At 51.5% G+C, this 25,171-nt stretch overlaps 1 protein-coding gene across 1 annotated transcript in view; it reads right to left on the bottom strand.

Moving 5' to 3' along the window:
* The window catches only part of ptprua (protein tyrosine phosphatase receptor type Ua), a 370,817-nt gene that overhangs the window by 185,352 nt on the left and 160,294 nt on the right, over positions 1–25,171 (bottom strand). Inside the window, exon 3 of the mRNA XM_079258799.1 lies at positions 6,438–6,709. Coding sequence (XP_079114925.1) covers positions 6,438–6,709 — 272 coding nt within the window. The remainder of the gene's footprint in view (positions 1–6,437; positions 6,710–25,171) is intronic.

Genomic DNA, 25,171 nt, shown 5'->3' with positions numbered 1-25,171 from the left:
ATCAGTAGCGATCAGATTTGATCAGTAGCAATCAGTAGCGACCAGTAGCGATAAGTATTGATCAGCAGCGATCAGTAGCAATCAGTAGCGATCAGTAACGATCAGCAGCGATCAGTAGCAATCAGTAGCGATAAGTATTGATCAGTAGCGATCAGATTTGATCAGCAGCGATCAGTAGCGATCAGCAGCGATCAGCAGCGATCAGTAGCAATCAGTAGCGATCAGTAGCGATCAGCAGCGATCAGTAGCGATAAGTATTGATCAGCAGCGATCAGTAGCGATCAGCAGCGATCAGATTTGATCAGTAGCGATCAGCAGCGATCAGTAGCGATAAGTATTGATCAGCAGCGATCAGTAGCGATAAGTATTGATCAGCAGCGATCAGTAGCGATCAGTAGCGACCAGTAACGATAAGTATTGATCAGCAGCGATCGGTAGCGATCAGCAGCGATCAGTAGCGACCAGTAGCGATAAGTATTGATCAGCAGCGATCAGTAGCGATCAGTAGCGACCAGTAGCGATCAGCAGCGATCAGTAGCGATCAGTAGCGACCAGTAGCGACCAGTAGCGATAAGTATTGATCAGCAGCGATCAGATTTGATCAGCAGCGATCAGTAGCGATCAGTAGCGACCAGTAGCGATAAGTATTGATCAGCAGCGATCAGTAGCAATCAGTAGCGACCAGTAGCGATAAGTATTGATCAGTAGCGATCAGATTTGATCAGCAGCGATCAGTAGCGATCAGTAGCGACCAGTAGCGATAAGTATTGATCAGCAGCGATCAGTAGCAATCAGTAGCGATCAGTAACGATCAGCAGCGATCAGTAGCAATCAGTAGCGATAAGTATTGATCAGTAGCGATCAGATTTGATCAGCAGCGATCAGTAGCGATCAGCAGCGATCAGATTTGATCAGTAGCGATCAGTAGCGATCAGTAGCGATCAGTAACGATCAGCAGCGATCAGTAGCAATCAGTAGCGATCAGTAGCGATCAGCAGCGATCAGTAACGATAAGTATTGATCAGCAGCGATCAGTAGCGATAAGTATTGATCAGCAGCGATCAGTAGCGATCAGTAACGATCAGTAGCGATCAGTAGCGATCAGTAACGATCAGCAGCGATCAGTAGCAATCAGTAGCGATCAGTAGCGATCAGCAGCGATCAGTAGCGATAAGTATTGATCAGCAGCGATCAGTAGCGATAAGTATTGATCAGCAGCGATCAGTAGCGATCAGTAACGATCAGTAGCGACCAGTAGCGACCAGTAACGATAAGTATTGATCAGCAGCGATCAGTAGCGACCAGTAGCGATCAGCAGCGATCAGCAGCGATCAGTAGCGATAAGTATTGATCAGCAGCGATGAGTAGCGATCAGCAGCGATCAGATTTGATCAGGAGCGATCAGATTTGATCAGTAGCGATCAGTAGCGCTCAGTAGCGATCAGCAGCGATCAGATTTGATCAGTAGCGATCAGATTTGATCAGTAGCGATCAGTAACGATCAGTAGCGACCAGTAGCGATAAGTATTGATCAGTAGCAATCAGATTTGATCAGCAGCGATCAGTAGCGATCAGCAGCGATCAGATTTGATCAGCAGCGATCAGTAGCGATCAGCAGCGATCAGTAGCAATGAATAGCGATCAGTAGCGATCAGCAGCGATCAGTAGCGATAAGTATTGATCAGCAGCGATCAGTAGCGATCAGTAACGATCAGTAGCGACCAGTAACGATAAGTATTGATCAGCAGCGATCAGTAGCGATCAGTAGCGACCAGTAGCAATCAGCAGCGATCAGTAGCGATCAGCAGCGATCAGTAGCGATCAGCAGCGATCAGATTTGATCAGTAGCGATCAGCAGCGATCAGTATTGATCAGCAGCGATCAGTAGCGATCAGTAGCGACCAGTAACGATCAGTAGCGATCAGTAGCGATCAGCAGCGATCAGTAGCGATCAGCAGCGATTAGCAGCGATCAGTAGTGATCAGTAGCGATCAGCAGCGATCAGCAGCGATCAGTAGCGACCAGTAGCGATCAGCAGCGATCAGCAGCGATCAGTAGCGACCAGTAGCGATCAGCAGCGATCAGCAGCGATCAGTAGCGACCAGTAGCGATCAGCAGCGATCAGCAGCGATCAGTAGCGACCAGTAACGATCAGTAGCGATCAGCAGCGATCAGTAGCGATCAGCAGCGATCAGTAGCGATCAGCAGCGATTAGCAGCGATCAGTAGCAATCAGTAGCGATCAGCAGCGATCAGTAGTGATCAGCAGCGATCAGTAGCGATCAGCAGTGATCAGCAGCGATCAGTAGCAATCAGTAGCGATCAGCAGCGATCAGTAGTGATCAGTAGCGATCAGCAGCGATCAGTAACGATCAGTAGCGATCAGTAGCGATCAGCAGCGATCAGTAACGATCAGTAGTGATCAGTAGCGATCAGCAGTGATCAGCAGCGATCAGTAGCAATCAGTAGCGATCAGCAGCGATTAGCAGCAATCAGTAGTGATCAGTAGCGATCAGCAGCGATCAGTAACGATCAGCAGCGATCAGTAGCGATCAGCAGCGATTAGCAGCGATCAGTAGCGATCAGTAGCGATCAGTAGCGATCAGCAGCGATTAGCAGCGATCAGTAGCGATCAGTAGCGATCAGTAGCGACCAGTAGCGATAAGTATTGATCAGTAGCGATCAGATTTGATCAGCAGCGATCAGTAGCGATCAGTAGCGATCATTAGCGACCAGTAGCGATAAGTATTGATCAGCAGCGATCAGTAGCAATCAGTAGCGACCAGTAGCGATAAGTATTGATCAGTAGCGATCAGATTTGATCAGCAGCGATCAGTAGCGATCAGTAGCGACCAGTAGCGATAAGTATTGATCAGCAGCGATTAGTAGCAATCAGTAGCGATCAGTAACGATCAGCAGCGATCAGTAGCAATCAGTAGCGATAAGTATTGATCAGTAGCGATCAGATTTGATCAGCAGCGATCAGTAACGATCAGCAGCGATCAGTAGCGATCAGCAGCGATCAGAATTGATCAGTAGCGATCAGTAGCAATCAGTAGCGATCAGTAACGATCAGCAGCGATCAGTAGCGACCAGTAGCGATAAGTATTGATCAGCAGCGATCAGCAGCGATCAGTAGCGATCAGCAGCGACCAGTAGCGATCAGCAGCGATCAGCAGCGATCAGTATTGATCAGCAGCGATCAGATTTGATCAGCAGCGATCAGCAGCGATCAGTAGCGATCAGTATTGATCAGTAGCGATCAGATTTGATCAGCAGCGATCAGTATTGATCAGTAGCGATCAGATTTGATCAGTAGTGATCAGCAGCGATTAGCAGCGATCAGCAGCGATCAGTGGCAATCAGATTTGATCAGCAGCGATCAGTATTGATCAGCAGCGATCAGATTTGATCAGCAGCGATCAGCAGCGACCAGTAGCGATAAGTATTGATCAGCAGCGATCAGTATTGATCAGTAGCGATCAGATTTGATCAGCAGCGATCAGCAGCGATCAGATTTGATCAGCAGCGATCAGTAGCGACCAGTAGCGATAAGTATTGATCAGCAGCGATCAGTAACGATAAGTATTGATCAGCAGCGATCAGTAGCGATCAGCAGCGATCAGTAGCGACCAGTAGCGATAAGTATTGATCAGCAGCGATCAGTAGCGATAAGTAGCGATCAGCAGCGATCAGCAGCGATCAGTATTGATCAGTAGCGATCAGATTTGATCAGCAGCGATCAGCAGCGATCAGATTTGATCAGCAGCGATCAGTAGCGACCAGTAGCGATAAGTATTGATCAGCAGCGATCAGTAACGATAAGTATTGATCAGCAGCGATCAGTAGCGATCAGCAGCGATCAGTAGCGACCAGTAGCGATAAGTATTGATCAGCAGCGATCAGTAGCGATAAGTAGCGATCAGCAGCGATCAGTAGCGACCAGTAGCGATAAGTATTGATCAGCAGCGATCAGCAGCGATCAGTAGCGATCAGCAGCGACCAGCAGCGATCAGCAGCGATCAGTAGCGATCAGCAGCGATCAGCAGCGATCAGTATTGATCAGCAGCGATCAGATTTGATCAGCAGCGATCAGCAGCGATCAGTAGCGATCAGTATTGATCAGTAGCGATCAGATTTGATCAGCAGCGATCAGTATTGATCAGTAGCGATCAGATTTGATCAGCAGCGATCAGCAGCGATCAGATTTGATCAGCAGCGATCAGCAGCGACCAGTAGCGATAAGTATTGATCAGCAGCGATCAGTATTGATCAGTAGCGATCAGATTTGATCAGCAGCGATCAGCAGCGATCAGATTTGATCAGCAGCGATCAGTAGCGACCAGTAGCGATAAGTATTGATCAGCAGCGATCAGTATTGATCAGTAGCGATCAGATTTGATCAGCAGCGATCAGTATTGATCAGTAGCGATCAGATTTGATCAGCAGCGATCAGCTGTAATTCAGAACAGAAGGCTGCAGCGACAGTCTGCTGAGTAAACTGAGCCTCTGATGGCCGGCCAGCCTATCTCTGCTGATTTCCATTTATTTTCCATCTAATCTTTCACCAGCACCTCCTCCCTCTCACGTTCTCCCTCCAGCCCTCTGAAGCGCTCCTCCTCGCCGCACCTCCTCAGGGACGATCTGTTCGCTGCCGATGATCTTCATTGATGCGGGAGCGGCACTGTCTCTGCAGGCGTTTCTGGGCCAGAGATGCGGTGTCCCTTAACCCCCCGCCCTTCACACAGCCTTCATCCGGCGGCTTCAACAGACCCACAAATCCCACTGTTACTGTAGCATTCAGGCAAGCTGGGAAATCTCATCATGACATGTTCGTCAGATTTTTCAGTCTGCATGATGTTTGTCGTGATGCGTTCAGGTACCAGTCTGCAGGCTATAAAGCCGTAAAGTCGTGTGGAAGATCAAGCCGTACTGACAGTAAAGCCTTGCGGACGGTAAAGCCTTACGGACGGTAAAGCCTTGCGGACGGTAAAGCCTTGCGGACGGTAAAGCCTTGCGGACGGTAAAGCCTTACGGACGGTAAAGCCTTGCGGACGGTAAAGCCTTACGGACGGTAAAGCCTTGCGGACGGTAAAGCCTTGCGGACGGTAAAGCCTTACGGACGGTAAAGCCTTGCGGACGGTAAAGCCTTACGGACGGTAAAGCCTTGCGGACGGTAAAGCCTTACGGACGGTAAAGCCTTACGGACGGTAAAGCCTTGCGGACGGTAAAGCCTTACGGACGGTAAAGCCTTGCGGACGGTAAAGCCTTGCGGACGGTAAAGCCTTACGGACGGTAAAGCCTTGCGGACGGTAAAGCCTTACGGACGGTAAAGCCTTGCGGACGGTAAAGCTGTGTGGACGGTAATGCGGTAGGATGGTAAAGCCTTGCGGACGGTAAAGCTGTGTGGACGGTAATGCGGTAGGATGGTAAAGCCGTTCGGACGGGAAATGTGGTGATTTCCACCTGACAGATCTCTGCTCGGTGTAGCCACTGATGTGGTGTGTAGTACCTGCTGTAGTACCTGTGTTACTGTACTGTGTGGGGTGTGGTACCTGCTGTAGTACCTGTGTTACTGTACTGTGTGGGGTGTGGTACCTGCTGTAGTACCTGTGTTACTGTAGTGATGTGGTGTGTGGTACCTGCTGTAGTACCTGTGTTACTGTACTGTGTGGGGTGTGGTACCTGCTGTAGTACCTGTGTTACTGTAGTGATGTGGTGTGTGGTACCTGCTGTAGTACCTGTGTTACTGTACTGTGTGGGGTGTGGTACCTGCTGTAGTACCTGTGTTACTGTAGTGATGTGGTGTGTGGTACCTGCTGTAGTACCTGTGTTACTGTAGTGATGTGGTGTGTAGTACCTGCTGTAGTACCTGTGTTACTGTACTGTGTGGTGTGTAGTACCTGCTGTAGTACCTGTGTTACTGTACTGATGTGGTGTGTAGTACCTGCTGTAGTACCTGTGTTACTGTACTATGTGGTGTGTAGTACCTGCTGTAGTACCTGTGTTACTGTACTGATGTGGTGTGTGGCACCTGCTGTAGTATCTGTGTTACTGTACTATGTGGTGTGTAGTACCTGCTGTAGTACCTGTGTTACTGTACTGATGTGGTGTGTAGTACCTGCTGTAGTATCTGTGTTACTGTACTATGTGGTGTGTAGTACCTGCTGTAGTACCTGTGTTACTGTACTGATGTGGTGTGTAGTACCTGCTGTAGTATCTGTGTTACTGTACTGATGTGGTGTGTAGTACCTGCTGTAGTATCTGTGTTACTGTACTGTGTGGTGTGTAGTACCTGCTGTAGTATCTGTGTTACTGTACTGATGTGGTGTGTAGTACCTGCTGTAGTATCTGTGTTACTGTACTGTGTGGTGTGTAGTACCTGTGTTACTGTACTGATAAATGCTAACAAGTCAAAGATCTTCTATAAAGGCTCACCTGGTATTCGCTGGGCCAGAAGGTGCTGACGGCGAGCTCCACCTGGTGCCACTGGTGCCCCTGGGAGCCTGAGACGTTCCACACAGCGCTGCCCTTTGGGCCCCCGTTGACCCGGATGAAGACCTGGAGGGCCCCGGGACTGTGGCCGTCGCGGCTGTACAGGAAGTAGCTGAACTGGATGCAGTGGGTGTCGTTTTCGCTGAGCGGGAGCAGGTGCAGCTGAGCCCGTTGACCCCCGAAATGCTGCGAGGAGTTGACCATCATGAAGGACCCTGGAGGTGGAGATAGGAAGTTATCGTTTCTCTCTTAACGCTGCAGACTTTATGCTTTGGTCGTTACGAGCAGGACGGCGGACGGCGCAGACCGGAGACGCTCCCAACCAGCCGAGCAGCCTCACCTCACACCTGTCAGCTTTTCTCCTGCAAGACACAACTGAGGGATGAGCAATGTAACAATAAGGCCCAGTTTGATGGGCTTCACCTGGCCCCCAAAGAGAACGCCCCCGACAAGGACCCCTGACAACGCAGGGCCCTCTGAGGCCGTAATAGGAAAAGGTCATGTGATGCATCGTTTCCTGGTGGTTTTATTTCCTCCATGGACGTTATCTGGTCATGTCATCATAGAGTGGAGCTTATTGTTGGATGTTTTCATATGTCTGTAGATCTGGGCGACGTGACGATGTCTGGACGATAGAAAATGTTGTTTCATTGTTTACGCTACTATAGGCTGCTTTACTGCAGTATTTTACATCTAGACACGCTTTACGGCACGCTGCGATACATAAACATGAAGGAAGACGGCAGCAGACGTGTTTCAGAGGATAATTCACTAAAAGATGAGCAGCCGACCCAAACTGATGAGCTTGTTCCTAAAAGAGGAAATTTCTGTCTGGATGCGGTTTGGATATAAAAAGAGCAACGTGGAACCGACAACAGACTAGCTCCCAGTCCCAACAACGGACTCCGACACAACTAACTGATTTCATCACCTGCAGGAATCAGGATAAAGAATCCAGAATAAAGAATAGAGTCAATAAAAGCAGAGTCTAGTGGAGGAGAAAGCTCAGAATAAACTCCAGACGCTGCAGCAGGTATTTACCTGTGGAACGTCATACGACCATAGTTCCCCCAGATGGAAGGAGATCACTGCTGCTGTTGCCTAGCAACATCTGATACATAACTGATGTCTGACACAACATTACACAGTTTATATGGTTATGGATCGTTATGGGATGGAGAAGGAGCGATGTCGGTCGTATCGCCCAGCCTCTATGCCAACTTTTCCGTCAGCAACAATAACTTGAGCGTTTCTCAGCAGACGGAGCAGGATCCAGAATATCAGATTTATTACCAGAACACAGAGAGAGAAGGGAGCAACACCTCCTTCCTGTCGACGTGGAGGTGTCAGAGTCATCGTTCTGGTCTCAGAACCAGAACCAGGCCTGAACCGACGAGAACTCATCGTGAAGATGTCTGCAGTTACTGGGAACAATGGGAGCCTGACAGGAGTGCAGCTCAACTGACTCTCCTCGTCACAAACTGCAGTCCTGAACATTTTACTATACTTTATTGAAATATTACAGTTAACACCTTCTGTTCTTTTCGCATCGGGCAGATTCATCCTGCCGGCCAGACTGGACCCCTAGGGGCCGGTTTTGGCCCTCGGGCTGTATGTTTTCACACCCTGCGTTGGTACGCTAACGGCAACCCAATGCGGACCATGTTGACTGGGCGGAGCCTGATCGGCAGACAGAGGGGATTGTGGATAGTGTAGTTTCCTGGCAGCGGAGGGAGTGCTGCTGGATGCTGACATGGTTATTAGGCCATAATGGCAACCGGGGGAATGCTACAACACCTCCACGTCGACATGCAGAACACATTTCAGAACACACACAGAGTTCCCATCCACCTCATGCTGACCTTCCCAGGAGTACAAGATGCCCTGGTTTTCCCTCATCCCTCCTTCCTCACCTCCTCCTCCTCCTCAGCTACATCTCTGCAGAGCTCTGTCCCACCTGCTGAAGGATGCGACTGGATTTGCTGTCTGTGTTGTCATGGAGATGCACAAAGCAAGGAAAACATCAGCAGAAGGTGAACGATACCGAAACTCTGAGCTTTCACACCGAGGAGAAAATATTCTGAACGAGGAGGTGGAATGGAGACATGGGAGGAGGAATGGAGACGAGGGGAGGTGGAATGGAGACGAGGGAGGTGGAATGGAGACGAGGGGAGGAGGAATGGAGACGAGGGAGGTGGAATGGAGACGAGGGAGGTGGAATGGAGACAGGGGAGGAGGAATGGAGACAGGGGAGGAGGAATGGAGACGAGGGGAGGTGGAATGGAGACGAGGGAGGTGGAATGGAGATGAGGGAGGTGGAATGGAGATGAGGGAGGTGGAATGGAGACAGGGGAGGAGGAATGGAGACGAGGGGAGGTGGAATGGAGACGAGGGAGGTGGAATGGAGACAGGGGAGGAGGAATGGAGACGAGGGAGGTGGAATGGAGACGAGGGAGGTGGAATGGAGACGAGGGAGGTGGAATGGAGACAGGGGAGGAGGAATGGAGACGAGGGAGGTGGAATGGAGACGAGGGAGGTGGAATGGAGACGAGGGAGGTGGAATGGAGACGAGGGGAGGTGGAATGGAGACGAGGGAGGAGGAATGGAGACAGGGGAGGAGGAATGGAGACGAGGGAGGTGGAATGGAGATGAGGGAGGAGGAATGGAGACAGGGGAGGAGGAATGGAGACGAGGGAGGTGGAATGGAGACGAGGGGAGGTGGAATGGAGACGAGGGAGGTGGAATGGAGACGAGGGAGGTGGAATGGAGACAGGGGAGGAGGAATGGAGACAGGGGAGGAGGAATGGAGACAGGGGAGGTGGAATGGAGACAGGGGAGGAGGAATGGAGACGAGGGGAGGTGGAATGGAGACGAGGGGAGGTGGAATGGAGACGAGGGGAGGTGGAATGGAGACGAGGGAGGTGGAATGGAGACGAGGGGAGGAGGAATGGAGACGAGGGGAGGAGGAATGGAGACAGGGGAGGTGGAATGGAGACGAGGGAGGTGGAATGGAGACAGGGGAGGTGGAATGGAGACGAGGGGAGGTGGAATGGAGACAGGGGAGGTGGAATGGAGACGAGGGGAGGTGGAATGGAGACAGGGGAGGTGGAATGGAGACGAGGGAGGTGGAATGGAGACGAGGGAGGTGGAATGGAGACAGGGGAGGTGGAATGGAGACGAGGGAGGTGGAATGGAGACAGGGGAGGAGGAATGGAGACAGGGGAGGTGGAATGGAGACGAGGGAGGTGGAATGGAGACGAGGGGAGGTGGAATGGAGACGAGGGAGGTGGAATGGAGACGAGGGGAGGAGGAATGGAGACGAGGGAGGTGGAATGGAGACGAGGGAGGTGGAATGGAGACGAGGGAGGTGGAATGGAGACGAGGGAGGAGGAATGGAGACGAGGGGAGGTGGAATGGAGACGAGGGAGGTGGAATGGAGATGAGGGAGGAGGAATGGAGACGAGGGGAGGTGGAATGGAGACGAGGGAGGTGGAATGGAGACGAGGGAGGTGGAATGGAGACAGGGGAGGAGGAATGGAGACGAGGGAGGTGGAATGGAGACGAGGGAGGTGGAATGGAGACGAGGGAGGTGGAATGGAGATGAGGGAGGAGGAATGGAGACGAGGGGAGGTGGAATGGAGACGAGGGAGGTGGAATGGAGACGAGGGAGGTGGAATGGAGATGAGGGAGGAGGAATGGAGACGAGGGGAGGAGGAATGGAGACGAGGGAGGTGGAATGGAGACGAGGGAGGTGGAATGGAGATGAGGGAGGAGGAATGGAGACGAGGGGAGGAGGAATGGAGACGAGGGAGGTGGAATGGAGACGAGGGAGGTGGAATGGAGACGAGGGAGGTGGAATGGAGACGAGGGAGGTGGAATGGAGACGAGGGAGGTGGAATGGAGATGAGGGAGGAGGAATGGAGACGAGGGGAGGAGGAATGGAGACGAGGGAGGTGGAATGGAGACGAGGGAGGTGGAATGGAGACGACGAGGGGAGGAGGAATGGAGACGAGGGAGGTGGAATGGAGACGAGGGAGGTGGAATGGAGACGAGGGAGGTGGAATGGAGACGAGGGAGGTGGAATGGAGACGAGGGAGGTGGAATGGAGACGAGGGAGGTGGAATGGAGACGAGGGAGGTGGAATGGAGACGAGGGAGGAGGAATGGAGACGAGGGAGGTGGAATGGAGATGAGGGAGGTGGAATGGAGACGAGGGAGGTGGAATGGAGACGAGGGAGGTGGAATGGAGACGAGGGAGGTGGAATGGAGACAGGGGAGGAGGAATGGAGACGAGGGAGGTGGAATGGAGACGAGGGAGGTGGAATGGAGACGAGGGAGGTGGAATGGAGACAGGGGAGGAGGAATGGAGATGAGGGAGGAGGAATGGAGACGAGGGAGGTGGAATGGAGACGAGGGAGGTGGAATGGAGACGAGGGAGGAGGAATGGAGACAGGGGAGGAGGAATGGAGACGAGGGAGGTGGAATGGAGACAGGGGAGGAGGAATGGAGACGAGGGAGGTGGAATGGAGACGAGGGAGGTGGAATGGAGACGAGGGAGGTGGAATGGAGACAGGGGAGGAGGAATGGAGACGAGGGAGGTGGAATGGAGACGAGGGAGGTGGAATGGAGACGAGGGGAGGTGGAATGGAGACGAGGGAGGTGGAATGGAGACGAGGGAGGTGGAATGGAGACAGGGGAGGAGGAATGGAGACGAGGGAGGTGGAATGGAGACGAGGGAGGTGGAATGGAGACGAGGGAGGAGGAATGGAGACAGGGGAGGAGGAATGGAGATGAGGGAGGAGGAATGGAGACGAGGGAGGTGGAATGGAGACGAGGGGAGGTGGAATGGAGACGAGGGGAGGAGGAATGGAGACGAGGGAGGTGGAATGGAGATGAGGGAGGTGGAATGGAGACGAGGGAGGTGGAATGGAGACAGGGGAGGAGGAATGGAGACGAGGGAGGTGGAATGGAGACGAGGGAGGTGGAATGGAGACAGGGGAGGAGGAATGGAGACAGGGGAGGAGGAATGGAGACGAGGGAGGTGGAATGGAGATGAGGGAGGTGGAATGGAGACGAGGGAGGTGGAATGGAGATGAGGGAGGAGGAATGGAGATGAGGGAGGTGGAATGGAGACAGGGGAGGAGGAATGGAGACGAGGGAGGTGGAATGGAGATGAGGGAGGTGGAATGGAGACGAGGGAGGTGGAATGGAGACGAGGGAGGTGGAATGGAGACAGGGGAGGTGGAATGGAGACGAGGGAGGTGGAATGGAGACAGGGGAGGAGGAATGGAGATGAGGGAGGTGGAATGGAGACGAGGGAGGTGGAATGGAGACAGGGGAGGTGGAATGGAGACGAGGGAGGTGGAATGGAGACAGGGGAGGAGGAATGGAGATGAGGGAGGTGGAATGGAGACGAGGGAGGTGGAATGGAGACGAGGGAGGTGGAATGGAGATGAGGGAGGTGGAATGGAGACGAGGGAGGTGGAATGGAGACGAGGGAGGTGGAATGGAGACGAGGGAGGTGGAATGGTTCAGGGTGGGACGCTCCTCATGCTGCCTGTCAACATCTCTCTTATTTACCGGCATGCATAAGCTTTTGAATCTTGGACAGATTCAAAAGGGAATTTCAGGTGAAGAGGGGAGTCAGATGGACGGACAGCCTAGATATAAAGCAATCTAAAGTACCTGCCAGCAGCCGCTGTCCTTCGAGACGAACCTGTGGACAGAGTGGATTTTTACATCTCTCTGACCTGCTGCAGGCGAAGACTGAGAAGGATCCGCATGGCTGGAACCAGGAGGAAGGGAGGTGGTCTACAGGTGGAGGGAGGTGGTCTACAGGTGGAGGGAGGAGGTCTACAGGTGGAGGGAGGTGGTCTACAGGTGGAGGGAGGTGGTCTACAGGTGGAGGGAGGAGGTCTACAGGTGGAGGGAGGAGGTCTACAGGTGGAGGGAGGTGGTCTACAGGTGGAGGGAGGAGGTCTACAGGTGGAGGGAGGTGGTCTACAGGTGGAGGGAGGTGGTCTACAGGTGGAGGGAGGTGGTCTACAGGTGGAGGGAGGAGGTCTACAGGTGGAGGGAGGAGGTCTACAGGTGGAGGGAGGTGGTCTACAGGTGGAGGGAGGAGGTCTACAGGTGGAGGGAGGTGGTCTACAGGTGGAGGGAGGTGGTCTACAGGTGGAGGGAGGTGGTCTACAGATGATGGAGGTGGTCTACAGGTGGAGGGAGGAGGTCTACAGGTGGAGGGAGGTGGTCTACAGGTGGAGGGAGGTGGTCTATAGGTGGTGGGAGGTGGTCTACAGATGGAGGGAGGTGGTCTACAGGTGGAGGGAGGTGGTCTACAGGTGGAGGGAGGTGGTCTACAGGTGGAAGGACGTGGTCTACAGGTGGAGGGAGGTGGTCTACAGGTGGAGGGAGGTGGTCTACAGGTGGAGGGAGGTGGTCTATAGGTGGAGGGAGGTGGTCTACAGGTGGAGGGAGGTGGCCTACAGGTGGAGGGAGGTGGTCTACAGATGGAGGGAGGTGGTCTACAGGTGGAGGGAGGTGGTCTATAGGTGGAGGGAGGTGGTCTACAGATGGAGGGAGGTGGTCTATAGGTGGAGGGAGGTGGTCTACAGGTGGAGGGAGGTGGTCTATAGGTGGAGGGAGGTGGTCTACAGGTGGAGGGAGGTGGTCTACAGATGGAGGGAGGTGGTCTATAGGTGGAGGGAGGTGGTCTACAGATGGAGGGAGGTGGTCTATAGGTGGAGGGAGGTGGTCTACAGATGGAGGGAGGTGGTCTACAGGTGGAGGGAGGTGGTCTACAGCTGGAGGGAGGTGGTCTACAGATGGAGGGAGGTGGTCTATAGGTGGAGGGAGGTGGTCTACAGGTGGAGGGAGGTGGTCTATAGGTGGAGGGAGGTGGTCTACAGATGGAGGGAGGTGGTCTATAGGTGGAGGGAGGTGGTCTACAGGTGGAGGGAGGTGGTCTACAGATGGAGGGAGGTGGTCTACAGGTGGAGGGAGGTGGTCTACAGATGGAGGGAGGTGGTCTACAGGTGGAGGGAGGTGGTCTACAGGTGGAGGGAGGTGGTCTACAGGTGGAGGGAGGTGGTCTACAGATGGAGGGAGGTGGTCTACAGGTGGAGGGAGGAGGTCTACAGGTGGAGGGAGGTGTCTACAGATGGAGGGAGGTGGTCTACAGGTGGAGGGAGGTGGTCTACAGGTGGAGGGAGGTGGTCTATAGGTGGAGGGAGGTGGTCTACAGATGGAGGGAGGTGGTCTATAGGTGGAGGGAGGTGGTCTACAGATGGAGGGAGGTGGTCTACAGATGAAGGGAGGTGGTCTACAGGTGGAGGGAGGTGGTCTATAGGTGGAGGGAGGTGGTCTACAGGTGGAGGGAGGTGGTCTATAGGTGGAGGGAGGTGGTCTACAGATGGAGGGAGGTGGTCTATAGGTGGAGGGAGGTGGTCTACAGATGGAGGGAGGTGGTCTATAGGTGGAGGGAGGTGGTCTACAGGTGGAGGGAGGTGGTCTACAGATGGAGGGAGGTGGTCTACAGGTGGAGGGAGGTGGTCTATAGGTGGAGGGAGGTGGTCTACAGATGGAGGGAGGTGGTCTACAGGTGGAGGGAGGTGGTCTACAGATGGAGGGAGGTGGTCTACAGGTGGAGGGAGGTGGTCTACAGGTGGAGGGAGGAGGTCTACAGGTGGAGGGAGGTGGTCTACAGGTGGAGGGAGGTGGTCTACAGATGGAGGGAGGTGGTCTACAGGTGGAGGGAGGTGGTCTACAGGTGGAGGGAGGTGGTCTACAGGTGGAGGGAGGTGGTCTACAGATGGAGGGAGGTGGTCTACAGGTGGAGGGAGGTGGTCTACAGGTGGAGGGAGGTGGTCTATAGGTGGAGGGAGGAGGTCTACAGGTGGAGGGAGGTGGTCTACAGATGGAGGGAGGTGGTCTATAGGTGGAGGGAGGTGGTCTACAGGTGGAGGGAGGTGGTCTACAGATGGAGGGAGGTGGTCTACAGGTGGAGGGAGGTGGTCTACAGATGGAGGGAGGTGGTCTACAGGTGGAGGGAGGTGGTCTACAGATGGAGGGAGGTGGTCTACAGATGGAGGGAGGTGGTCTACAGGTGGAGGGAGGTGGTCTACAGGTGGAGGGAGGTGGTCTATAGGTGGAGGGAGGTGGTCTACAGGTGGAGGGAGGTGGTCTACAGGTGGAGGGAGGTGGTCTACAGATGGAGGTTTACGTAGGTAGAGGAGCAGAAATGGATGTAAAGCTAAAGTTTCCCAATAAAAACGTTGAAAAGAAAAGAGCTGGAAGGCAGTGAAATGGTCAGCAAACTTTCACAGAAGAGTTTTATTTACTTACTTTCTATCACACTTAATGATGCTTTTCATATCAGCCATTTATTTAGAGAATATTTGGATTTGCGCAATTTCAGTCTGTTCAGGGTCCAGTGGAAAGAAAAGAAGAGCTCAATCTTCGGTTGCAAACGAGACGAAATGAGTCAAAATCCGTCCAGTACATGAAGCCAACATGATTGATCTGGTCATTTAAAAAATGAAGAAAAGCCATACAGTCACCACATCTCAGATAACCTACGAGGACACACACACAAAGAAAGGGACATACAGTATAAGCACACACTATCTGGTGTGTAAAAAACACACACCTGATGCAGAGAAATTCTCCATAAATCCATAAAGGCTGATAAGGCTCCATCTATTCCTCCCATGACCCTGCCAAGGTTGAGGGAACATGCATTAAGAGATTAGGGGACGGCCTGGGCTCCTTGAATTCATACGGGAGTGTTGGATGTGAGCCTGAGTCATAGGTCTGCCTGCTTTTATCACACTGAGCTGGGACGGGCGGGGGAGCAGAGAGGGAGATAGCCAGGGCTTTTATCTTTATGTTGCTGTCTGCCATTTTTGTTGGAACATCTCGCCTGCCATCAATTAGGCTTTGTATAACGCAGGCAGACTCATTCTACACAACGACAACACCATCTTTCCCTTGAAAAGCCCGGACTGAACCCCATGCATTTTAATCTAATCTAACATTTTCTACTCCACCTCCAGCCATGGAAAGCAAGGTGAAAGCAATAGTGATAATCTTGACTGTGATTGAGGAAGATGACCCCTTCACACCGCCCTACAGGGCATCTTGGGATTTTCCAATTTAGGTTCTGAATATATTTGCTCTGCAGTTGCTTCCTTTTCTTTCTTATATTGCGAAGCGGACCTGTGGTGACCTCAGGCGATGTGGATGATTTGCAGAGGCAGACTGGCCTCACTGTTTGCTCTGCTTTGTGTGATCAGCTCGGCTGGCGGGGACACCCGAGCTGGGAGTTGTTTACTGGAACCAAAAGGCAATGCAGGTTTTGCCATTTACAAGGTGACACAGTGCTCAGAGTATGCAAATTGGAAATCGGCAAACTAACAGCAGCTGGTCACAAAGCCGACTATCACAGTCTAACCGTCTTGAGAACAAAAAGTCCTTGTTCAGCTGACACTTTGGGCTAATGAATTGGGTTGAGACTCGGGAGTCCAGAAGACGACCTGCAGACCGTTGATGTAACACAGTCACTGCTGTTTCTCCATGAACTAAAAAATCCCAGTGAACTCAGACCTTCATCCAGCAGCCGATGTTCTGGTCCGACATCAGTGTCATATTTCTCATACTTTATTCTTCCTGCTCTCGGAGAGGACGGACACTTTTTCTCTCCCTCCTGTTCCCACTCTGACCTGCTGCTTCTTTGTATTGTCATCTATGTATCTGAGCCTCCTGCTCCATTTCCTTCCGAATTTAAATCATGGATCTGGTCAGCTGGTCTCTCAATGCAACTTAGAAAATCTTTTTTCCCCATGAAAGTCCTGGAGAGACTCTTACTGGCTCACCTCAACAAGCAAGTAAACACCTTTCAGGACCCATTCCAGTTTGCATATCGTAATGGACTTGGGGTTGAAGATGCCATCATATACCTGCTCCAGAGAGCACACTCTCATCTGGACCATTCAGGCAGCACTCTGAGGGTCATGTTCTTTCATTTCTCAGTGCTTTTAATACCATTCAGCCTGCTTTGTTATGTGAGAAGCTCCATAAATTCCAGGTGGATACCTCCACAACCACCTGGATCTATGACTACCTCACAAACAGACCCCAGTTTGTGAGACTGAAAGGTTGTGTGTCTGAGATGGAGGTCAGCAGCACTGGTGCACCACAAGGAACTGTACTCTGGCCATTCCTCTTCACTCTGTACACCTCAGACTTCCAGTCCAACTCTGAGTCCTGTCATCTGCAGAAATACTCTGATGACTCTGCAGTTGTGGGGTGTATCAGGGATGGACAAGAAGCAGAGTACAGAGAACTGGTCAGCCAGTTTGTTAAATGGTGCGGTGACAATCATCTCATATTAAATAGCAGCAAAACAAAAGAGATGATTGTTGACTTCAGGAGGAAGAAGAATAAACAAAGCACTGTTTCCATCCTGGGAGAGGAGGTGGAGGTGGTGGAGGAATACAAGTATCTTGGAGTTCAGCTGGACAACAAACTGGACTGGAAATGCAACACTGACTACATCTACAAGAAAGGTCAGAGCAGACTGTACTTCTTAAGGAAGCTGAGATGGTTTAACGTCTGCACCAAGATGTTGCATATCTTCTATAAGTCTGTTGTGGAGAGTGCAGTCAGCTTTGCAGCATCTGCTGGGGTAGTAGCATCAGAACCAGAGACTTGAAGAGAATCAACAAACTGATCCAGAAAGCTGCTTCTGTGCTTGGAGTAACTCTGGAGCTGATTGTCCAAAGAAGAATGCTGCACAAGCTGATGAAGATGATGGAGGATTCTTCACACCCTCTCCACAACACAGTGATGAAACAACAAAGTGTGTTCAGTGAGAGGCTTCTTCAGGTCCGATGTAAGACTGAAAGATACAGAAGATCATTCCTGCCAGCAGCCATCAGCCTCCGGAACAAGACCTCCTCTAGTTATTATTATTATATACTACAATATTTCCCTTTGGGATTAATAAAGTATTTTTCATTCATTTCATTCATGCATGTCTTTGGATGGTGGGGGGAAGCTGGAGAACCCAGAGAGAACCCACGCATACAAGGGGAGAACATGCAAACTCCACACAGAAAGGCCACTGTTCATCAAGCCCTGGTTTTTAACTGGATGGATGGAGGAAAGGGGTCTGAGCAGCTTCTTATTTATGAAGGTTCTTTGGAGGATGTTACATATTCCAACTCACGAATAACAATAAATCACCTGGACATCAGAGGGGAGGGGAACTTGCGCTACCTTGGGGGTCAAAAGGTTTGACAACCACCGTTGTAACGTTCTGCTTGCGTCCTAAAACCTGCTGCAGACTGAATACGTCTGCTAATAGCAGCAGCCCCCTCTGCCTCCCCACCATACTGCACAACCCGCTCATCGACAGCTTTCACCTCCGTTTCTCTTCCCACCTGGAAGGAATATCCGTCCGTCTTGGTACTGGTGTGTGAGTCTACCGCTCGGAGCTCAGCAGGTAGGTGGCAGAGGGATGTTAGGGGTTTTTCCAGAGCAGCTTTCCAGGCTGCTCAGAGTAAACAAAATGACTAAAAACCAAGATTGCTGAAGGAAATCCTACCAGAGCAACACCTGCAAACTCAGATATTCTCTGAGAAAGACTCCTTTCAAACTCGCACTGCTTTCATTTTGTCATTTTACGCACTCAAGATATAAGAAAAGGTAGAAAAAGTCCAGTATTGTCTTTGGGTGACCTGGTGGAGAGAGCTGGGAAATGGGGATTTCAGCAGGAACACCCTGCTGTGCTGGGTGGAGACAACCTCCGCTTTCCATAAGTTCCATTTCAGCAGCTTCTTGGAAATCTCAGCCTCACCGTGAAGCAGCAGGTAGCCGCCGCTTTCAGGAAGCGCTGCTACAACACTCCCACTTCCATCCACTCCTGTGGGGTCATGGGGGGAACGCCTTGGTCAGGCCGCCAGCCAAGTCCAGGACGACGGCTTCACATCGCTTCCCCAACAATAATGTTGGATGGGCCAGTGAGCGGAAATCCCTTTTCTCCAGGTTGAAGGACGTGAAAATGGCTGCGTGTCCACTGCCTTGGACAAAACGGTCCGGTTAAAGACCATGGTCCGGTTAAAGACCTCGGTCCGGTTAAAGACCATGGTCCGGTTAAAGACCATGGTCCGGTTAAAGACCATGGTCCGGTTAAAGACCTCGGTCCGGTTAAAGACCATGGTCCGGTTAAAGACCATGGTCCGGTTAAAGACCTCGGTCCGGTTAAAGACCATGGTCCGGTTAAAGACCATGGTCCGGTTAAAGACCTCGGTCCGGTTAAAGACCATGGTCCGGTTAAAGACCTCGGTCCGGTTAAAGACCTCGGTCCGGTTAAAGACCATGGTCCGGTTAAAGACCATGGTCCGGTTAAAGACCTCGGTCCGGTTAAAGACCATGGTCCGGTTAAAGACCTCGGTCCGGTTAAAGACCATGGTCCGGTTAAAGACCTCGGTCCGGTTAAAGACCATGGTCCGGTTAAAGACCTCGGTCCGGTTAAAGACCATGGTCCAGTTAAAGACCTCGGTCCAGTTAAAGACCTCGGTCCGGTTAAAGACCTCGGTCCGGTTAAAGACCATGGTCCGGTTAAAGACCATGGTCCGGTTAAAGACCTCGGTCCGGTTAAAGACCATGGTCCGGTTAAAGACCATGGTCCGGTTAAAGACCTCGGTCCGGTTAAAGACCATGGTCCGGTTAAAGACCTCGGTCCGGTTAAAGACCTCGGTCCGGTTAAAGACCATGGTCCGGTTAAAGACCTCGGTCCGGTTAAAGACCATGGTCCGGTTAAAGACCTTGGTCCGGTTAAAGACCTCGGTCCGGTTAAAGACCATGGTCCGGTTAAAGACCTCGGTCCAGTTAAAGACCTCTGTCCGGTTAAAGACCTCGGTCCAGTTAAAGACCATGGTCCGGTTAAAGACCTCGGTCCAGTTAAAGACCATGGTCCGGTTAAAGACCTCTGTGTGGTTAAAGACCATGGTCCGGTTAAAGATCTCGGTCCACTTAAAGACCTCGGTCCGGTTAAAGACCTTGGTCCAGTTAAAGACCTCGGTCCAGTTAAAGACCATGGTCCGGTTAAAGACCTCGGTCCGGTTAAAGACCATGGTCCGGTTAAAGACCTCGGTCCGGTTAAAGACCTCGGTCCGGTTAAAGACCATGGTCCGGTTAAAGACCTCGGTCCGGTTAAAGACCATGGTCCAGTTAAAGACCTCGGTCCAGTTAAAGACCTCTGTGCGGTTAAAGACCTCGGTCCGGTTAAAGACCATGGTCCGGTTAAAGACCTCGGTCCGGTTAAAGACCTCGGTCCGGTTAAAGACCATGGTCCGGTTAAAGACCTCGGTCCGGTTAAAGACCATGGTCCAGTTAAAGACCTCGGTCCAGTTAAAGACCTCGGTCCGGTTAAAGACCTCGGTCCGGTTAAAGACCTCGGTCCAGTTAAAGACCTCTGTGCGGTTAAAGACCTCGGTCCGGTTAAAGATCTCGGTCCACTTAAAGACCTCCATCCGGTTAAAGACCATGGTCCAGTTAAAGACCTCGGTCCAGTTAAAGACCATGGTCCGGTTAAAGACCTCGGTCCGGCTAAAGACCATGGTCCAGTTAAAGACCATGGTCCGGTTAAAGACCATGGTCCGGTTAAAGACCTCGGTCCAGTTAAAGACCTCTGTCCGGTTAAAGACCTCTGTCCGGTTAAAGACCATGGTCCGGTTAAAGACCTCGGTCAAGTTAAAGACCATGGTCCAGTTAAAGACCATGGTCCGGTTAAAGACCTCGGTCCGGTTAAAGAACATGGTCCAGTTAAAGACCATGGTCCGGTTAAAGACCTCGGTCCGGTTAAAGACCATGGTCCAGTTAAAGACCTCGGTCCGGTTAAAGACCTCGGTCCAGTTAAAGACCTCGGTCCGGTTAAAGACCTCGGTCCGGTTAAAGACCATGGTCCGGTTAAAGACCTCGGTCCTGTTAAAGACCATGGTCCTGTTAAAGACCATGGTCCGGTTAAAGACCTCGCTCCAGTTAAAGACCTCTGTCCGGTTAAAGACCTCGGTCCGGTTAAAGACCATGGTCCGGTTAAAGACCTCGGTCCTGTTAAAGACCATGGTCCTGTTAAAGACCATGGTCCGGTTAAAGACCTCGGTCCAGTTAAAGACCTCGGTCCGGTTAAAGAACATGGTCCAGTTAAAGACCATGGTCCGGTTAAAGACCTCGGTCCGGTTAAAGACCATGGTCCTGTTAAAGAACATGGTCCGGTTAAAGACCATGGTCCGGTTAAAGACCTCGCTCCAGTTAAAGACCTCTGTCCGGTTAAAGACCTCGGTCCGGTTAAAGACCATGGTCCGGTTAAAGACCTCGGTCCTGTTAAAGACCATGGTCCTGTTAAAGACCATGGTCCGGTTAAAGACCATGGTCCGGTTAAAGACCTCGCTCCAGTTAAAGACCTCTGTCCGGTTAAAGACCTCGGTCCAGTTAAAGACCTCTGTCCGGTTAAAGACCTCGGTCCTGTTAAAGACCATGGTCCTGTTAAAGACCATGGTCCGGTTAAAGACCATGGTCCGGTTAAAGACCATGGTCCGGTTAAAGACCTCGGTCCAGTTAAAGACCTCTGTCCGGTTAAAGACCTCGGTCCGGTTAAAGACCATGGTCCGGTTAAAGACCATGGTCCGGTTAAAGACCTCGGTCCTGTTAAAGACCATGGTCCGGTTAAAGACCATGGTCCGGTTAAAGACCTCGGTCCGGTTAAAGACCATGGTCTGGTTAAAGACCTCGGTCCGGTTAAAGACCATGGTCCGGTTAAAGACCTCGGTCCGGTTAAAGACCATGGTCCGGTTAAAGACCTCGGTCCTGTTAAAGACCATGGTCCGGTTAAAGACCTCGGTCCGGTTAAAGACCATGGTCCGGTTAAAGACCTCGGTCCGGTTAAAGACCATGGTCCGGTTAAAGACCTCGGTCCTGTTAAAGACCATGGTCCTGTTAAAGACCATGGTCCGGTTAAAGACCATGGTCTGGTTAAAGACCTCGGTCCTGTTAAAGACCATGGTCCTGTTAAAGACCATGGTCCGGTTAAAGACCTCAGTCCAGTTAAAGACCATGGTCCTGTTAAAGACCATGGTCCGGTTAAAGACCATGGTCCGGTTAAAGACCATGGTCCTGTTAAAGACCATGGTCCGGTTAAAGACCATGGTCCGGTTAAAGACCTCGGTCCAGTTAAAGACCTCGGTCCGGTTAAAGACCTCGGTCCGGTTAAAGACCATGGTCCGGTTAAAGACCTCGGTCCAGTTAAAGACCATGGTCCTGTTAAAGACCATGGTCCGGTTAAAGACCTCGGTCCAGTTAAAGACCATGGTCCTGTTAAAGACCATGGTCCGGTTAAAGACCATGGTCCGGTTAAAGACCATGGTCCGGTTAAAGACCTCGGTCCAGTTAAAGACCTCGGTCCGGTTAAAGACCTCGGTCCGGTTAAAGACCATGGTCCGGTTAAAGACCATGGTCCTGTTAAAGACCATGGTCTGGTTAAAGACCTCGGTCCTGTTAAAGACCATGGTCCTGTTAAAGACCATGGTCCGGTTAAAGACCTCGCTCCAGTTAAAGACCTCTGTCCGGTTAAAGACCTCGGTCCGGTTAAAGACCATGGTCCGGTTAAAGACCATGGTCCGGTTAAAGACCTCGGTCCAGTTAAAGACCTCGGTCCGGTTAAAGACCATGGTCCGGTTAAAGACCTCGCTCCAGTTAAAGACCTCTGTCCGGTTAAAGACCTCGGTCCTGTTAAAGACCATGGTCCTGTTAAAGACCATGGTCCGGTTAAAGACCTCGGTCCAGTTAAAGACCTCGGTCCGGTTAAAGAACATGGTCCAGTTAAAGACCATGGTCCGGTTAAAGACCTCGGTCCGGTTAAAGACCATGGTCCTGTTAAAGACCATGGTCCTGTTAAAGACCATGGTCCGGTTAAAGACCATGGTCCGGTTAAAGACCTCGCTCCAGTTAAAGACCTCTGTCCGGTTAAAGACCTCGGTCCGGTTAAAGACCATGGTCCGGTTAAAGACCTCGGTCCTGTTAAAGACCATGGTCCTGTTAAAGACCATGGTCCGGTTAAAGACCATGGTCCGGTTAAAGACCTCGGTCCAGTTAAAGACCTCTGTCCGGTTAAAGACCTCGGTCCAGTTAAAGACCTCTGTCCGGTTAAAGACCTCGGTCCTGTTAAAGACCATGGTCCTGTTAAAGACCATGGTACTGTTAAAGACCATGGTCCGGTTAAAGACCTCGGTCCGGTTAAAGACCATGGTCCGGTTAAAGACCTCGGTCCAGTTAAAGACCTCGGTCCGGTTAAAGACCTCGGTCCGGTTAAAGACCATGGTCCGGTTAAAGACCTCGGTCCAGTTAAAGACCATGGTCCTGTTAAAGACCATGGTCCGGTTAAAGACCTCGGTCCAGTTAAAGACCATGGTCCTGTTAAAGACCATGGTCCGGTTAAAGACCATGGTCCGGTTAAAGACCATGGTCCGGTTAAAGACCTCGGTCCAGTTAAAGACCTCGGTCCGGTTAAAGACCTCGGTCCGGTTAAAGACCATGGTCCGGTTAAAGACCATGGTCCTGTTAAAGACCATGGTCTGGTTAAAGACCTCGGTCCTGTTAAAGACCATGGTCCTGTTAAAGACCATGGTCCGGTTAAAGACCATGGTCCGGTTAAAGACCTCGCTCCAGTTAAAGACCTCTGTCCGGTTAAAGACCTCGGTCCGGTTAAAGACCATGGTCCGGTTAAAGACCATGGTCCGGTTAAAGACCTCGGTCCAGTTAAAGACCTCGGTCCGGTTAAAGACCATGGTCCGGTTAAAGACCTCGCTCCAGTTAAAGACCTCTGTCCGGTTAAAGACCTCGGTCCTGTTAAAGACCATGGTCCTGTTAAAGACCATGGTCCGGTTAAAGACCTCGGTCCAGTTAAAGACCTCGGTCCGGTTAAAGAACATGGTCCAGTTAAAGACCATGGTCCGGTTAAAGACCTCGGTCCGGTTAAAGACCATGGTCCGGTTAAAGACCATGGTCCGGTTAAAGACCTCGCTCCAGTTAAAGACCTCTGTCCGGTTAAAGACCTCGGTCCGGTTAAAGACCATGGTCCGGTTAAAGACCTCGGTCCTGTTAAAGACCATGGTCCTGTTAAAGACCATGGTCCGGTTAAAGACCATGGTCCGGTTAAAGACCTCGGTCCAGTTAAAGACCTCTGTCCGGTTAAAGACCTCGGTCCAGTTAAAGACCTCTGTCCGGTTAAAGACCTCGGTCCTGTTAAAGACCATGGTCCTGTTAAAGACCATGGTACTGTTAAAGACCATGGTCCGGTTAAAGACCTCGGTCCTGTTAAAGACCATGGTCCGGTTAAAGACCATGGTCCGGTTAAAGACCTCGGTCCAGTTAAAGACCTCTGTCCGGTTAAAGACCTCGGTCCGGTTAAAGACCATGGTCCGGTTAAAGACCTCGGTCCTGTTAAAGACCATGGTCCGGTTAAAGACCATGGTCCGGTTAAAGACCTCGGTCCGGTTAAAGACCATGGTCCGGTTAAAGACCTCGGTCCGGTTAAAGACCATGGTCCGGTTAAAGACCTCGGTCCGGTTAAAGACCATGGTCCGGTTAAAGACCTCGGTCCGGTTAAAGACCATGGTCCGGTTAAAGACCTCGGTCCGGTTAAAGACCATGGTCCGGTTAAAGACCTCGGTCCGGTTAAAGACCATGGTCCGGTTAAAGACCTCGGTCCTGTTAAAGACCATGGTCCTGTTAAAGACCATGGTCCTGTTAAAGACCATGGTCCGGTTAAAGACCTCGGTCCAGTTAAAGACCATGGTCCTTTTAAAGACCATGGTCCGGTTAAAGACCATGGTCCGGTTAAAGACCTCGGTCCAGTTAAAGACCTCGGTCCGGTTAAAGACCTCGGTCCGGTTAAAGACCATGGTCCGGTTAAAGACCATGGTCCTGTTAAAGACCATGGTCTGGTTAAAGACCTCGGTCCTGTTAAAGACCATGGTCCTGTTAAAGACCATGGTCCGGTTAAAGACCATGGTCTGGTTAAAGACCTCGGTCCGGTTAAAGACCTCGGTCCGGTTAAAGACCTCGGTCCGGTTAAAGACCATGGTCTGGTTAAAGACCTCGGTCCTGTTAAAGACCATGGTCCTGTTAAAGACCATGGTCTGGTTAAAGACCTCGGTCCTGTTAAAGACCATGGTCCTGTTAAAGACCATGGTCCGGTTAAAGACCATGGTCTGGTTAAAGACCTCGGTCCTGTTAAAGACCATGGTCCTGTTAAAGACCATGGTCCGGTTAAAGACCATGGTCCGGTTAAAGACCTCGGTCCAGTTAAAGACCTCTGTCCGGTTAAAGACCTCGGTCCAGTTAAAGACCTCTGTCCGGTTAAAGACCTCGGTCCTGTTAAAGACCATGGTCCTGTTAAAGACCATGGTACTGTTAAAGACCATGGTCCGGTTAAAGACCTCGGTCCTGTTAAAGACCATGGTCCGGTTAAAGACCATGGTCCGGTTAAAGACCTCGGTCCAGTTAAAGACCTCTGTCCGGTTAAAGACCTCGGTCCGGTTAAAGACCATGGTCCGGTTAAAGACCTCGGTCCTGTTAAAGACCATGGTCCGGTTAAAGACCATGGTCCGGTTAAAGACC

Source organism: Telmatherina bonti, assembly GCF_933228915.1.
Source record: "Telmatherina bonti genome assembly, chromosome: 19".
NCBI classification, from domain to species: Eukaryota; Metazoa; Chordata; class Actinopteri; order Atheriniformes; family Telmatherinidae; genus Telmatherina; species Telmatherina bonti.
Note: the sequence above shows the minus strand (reverse complement) of the source record. Positions and strands in the feature narration are given on the sequence as shown.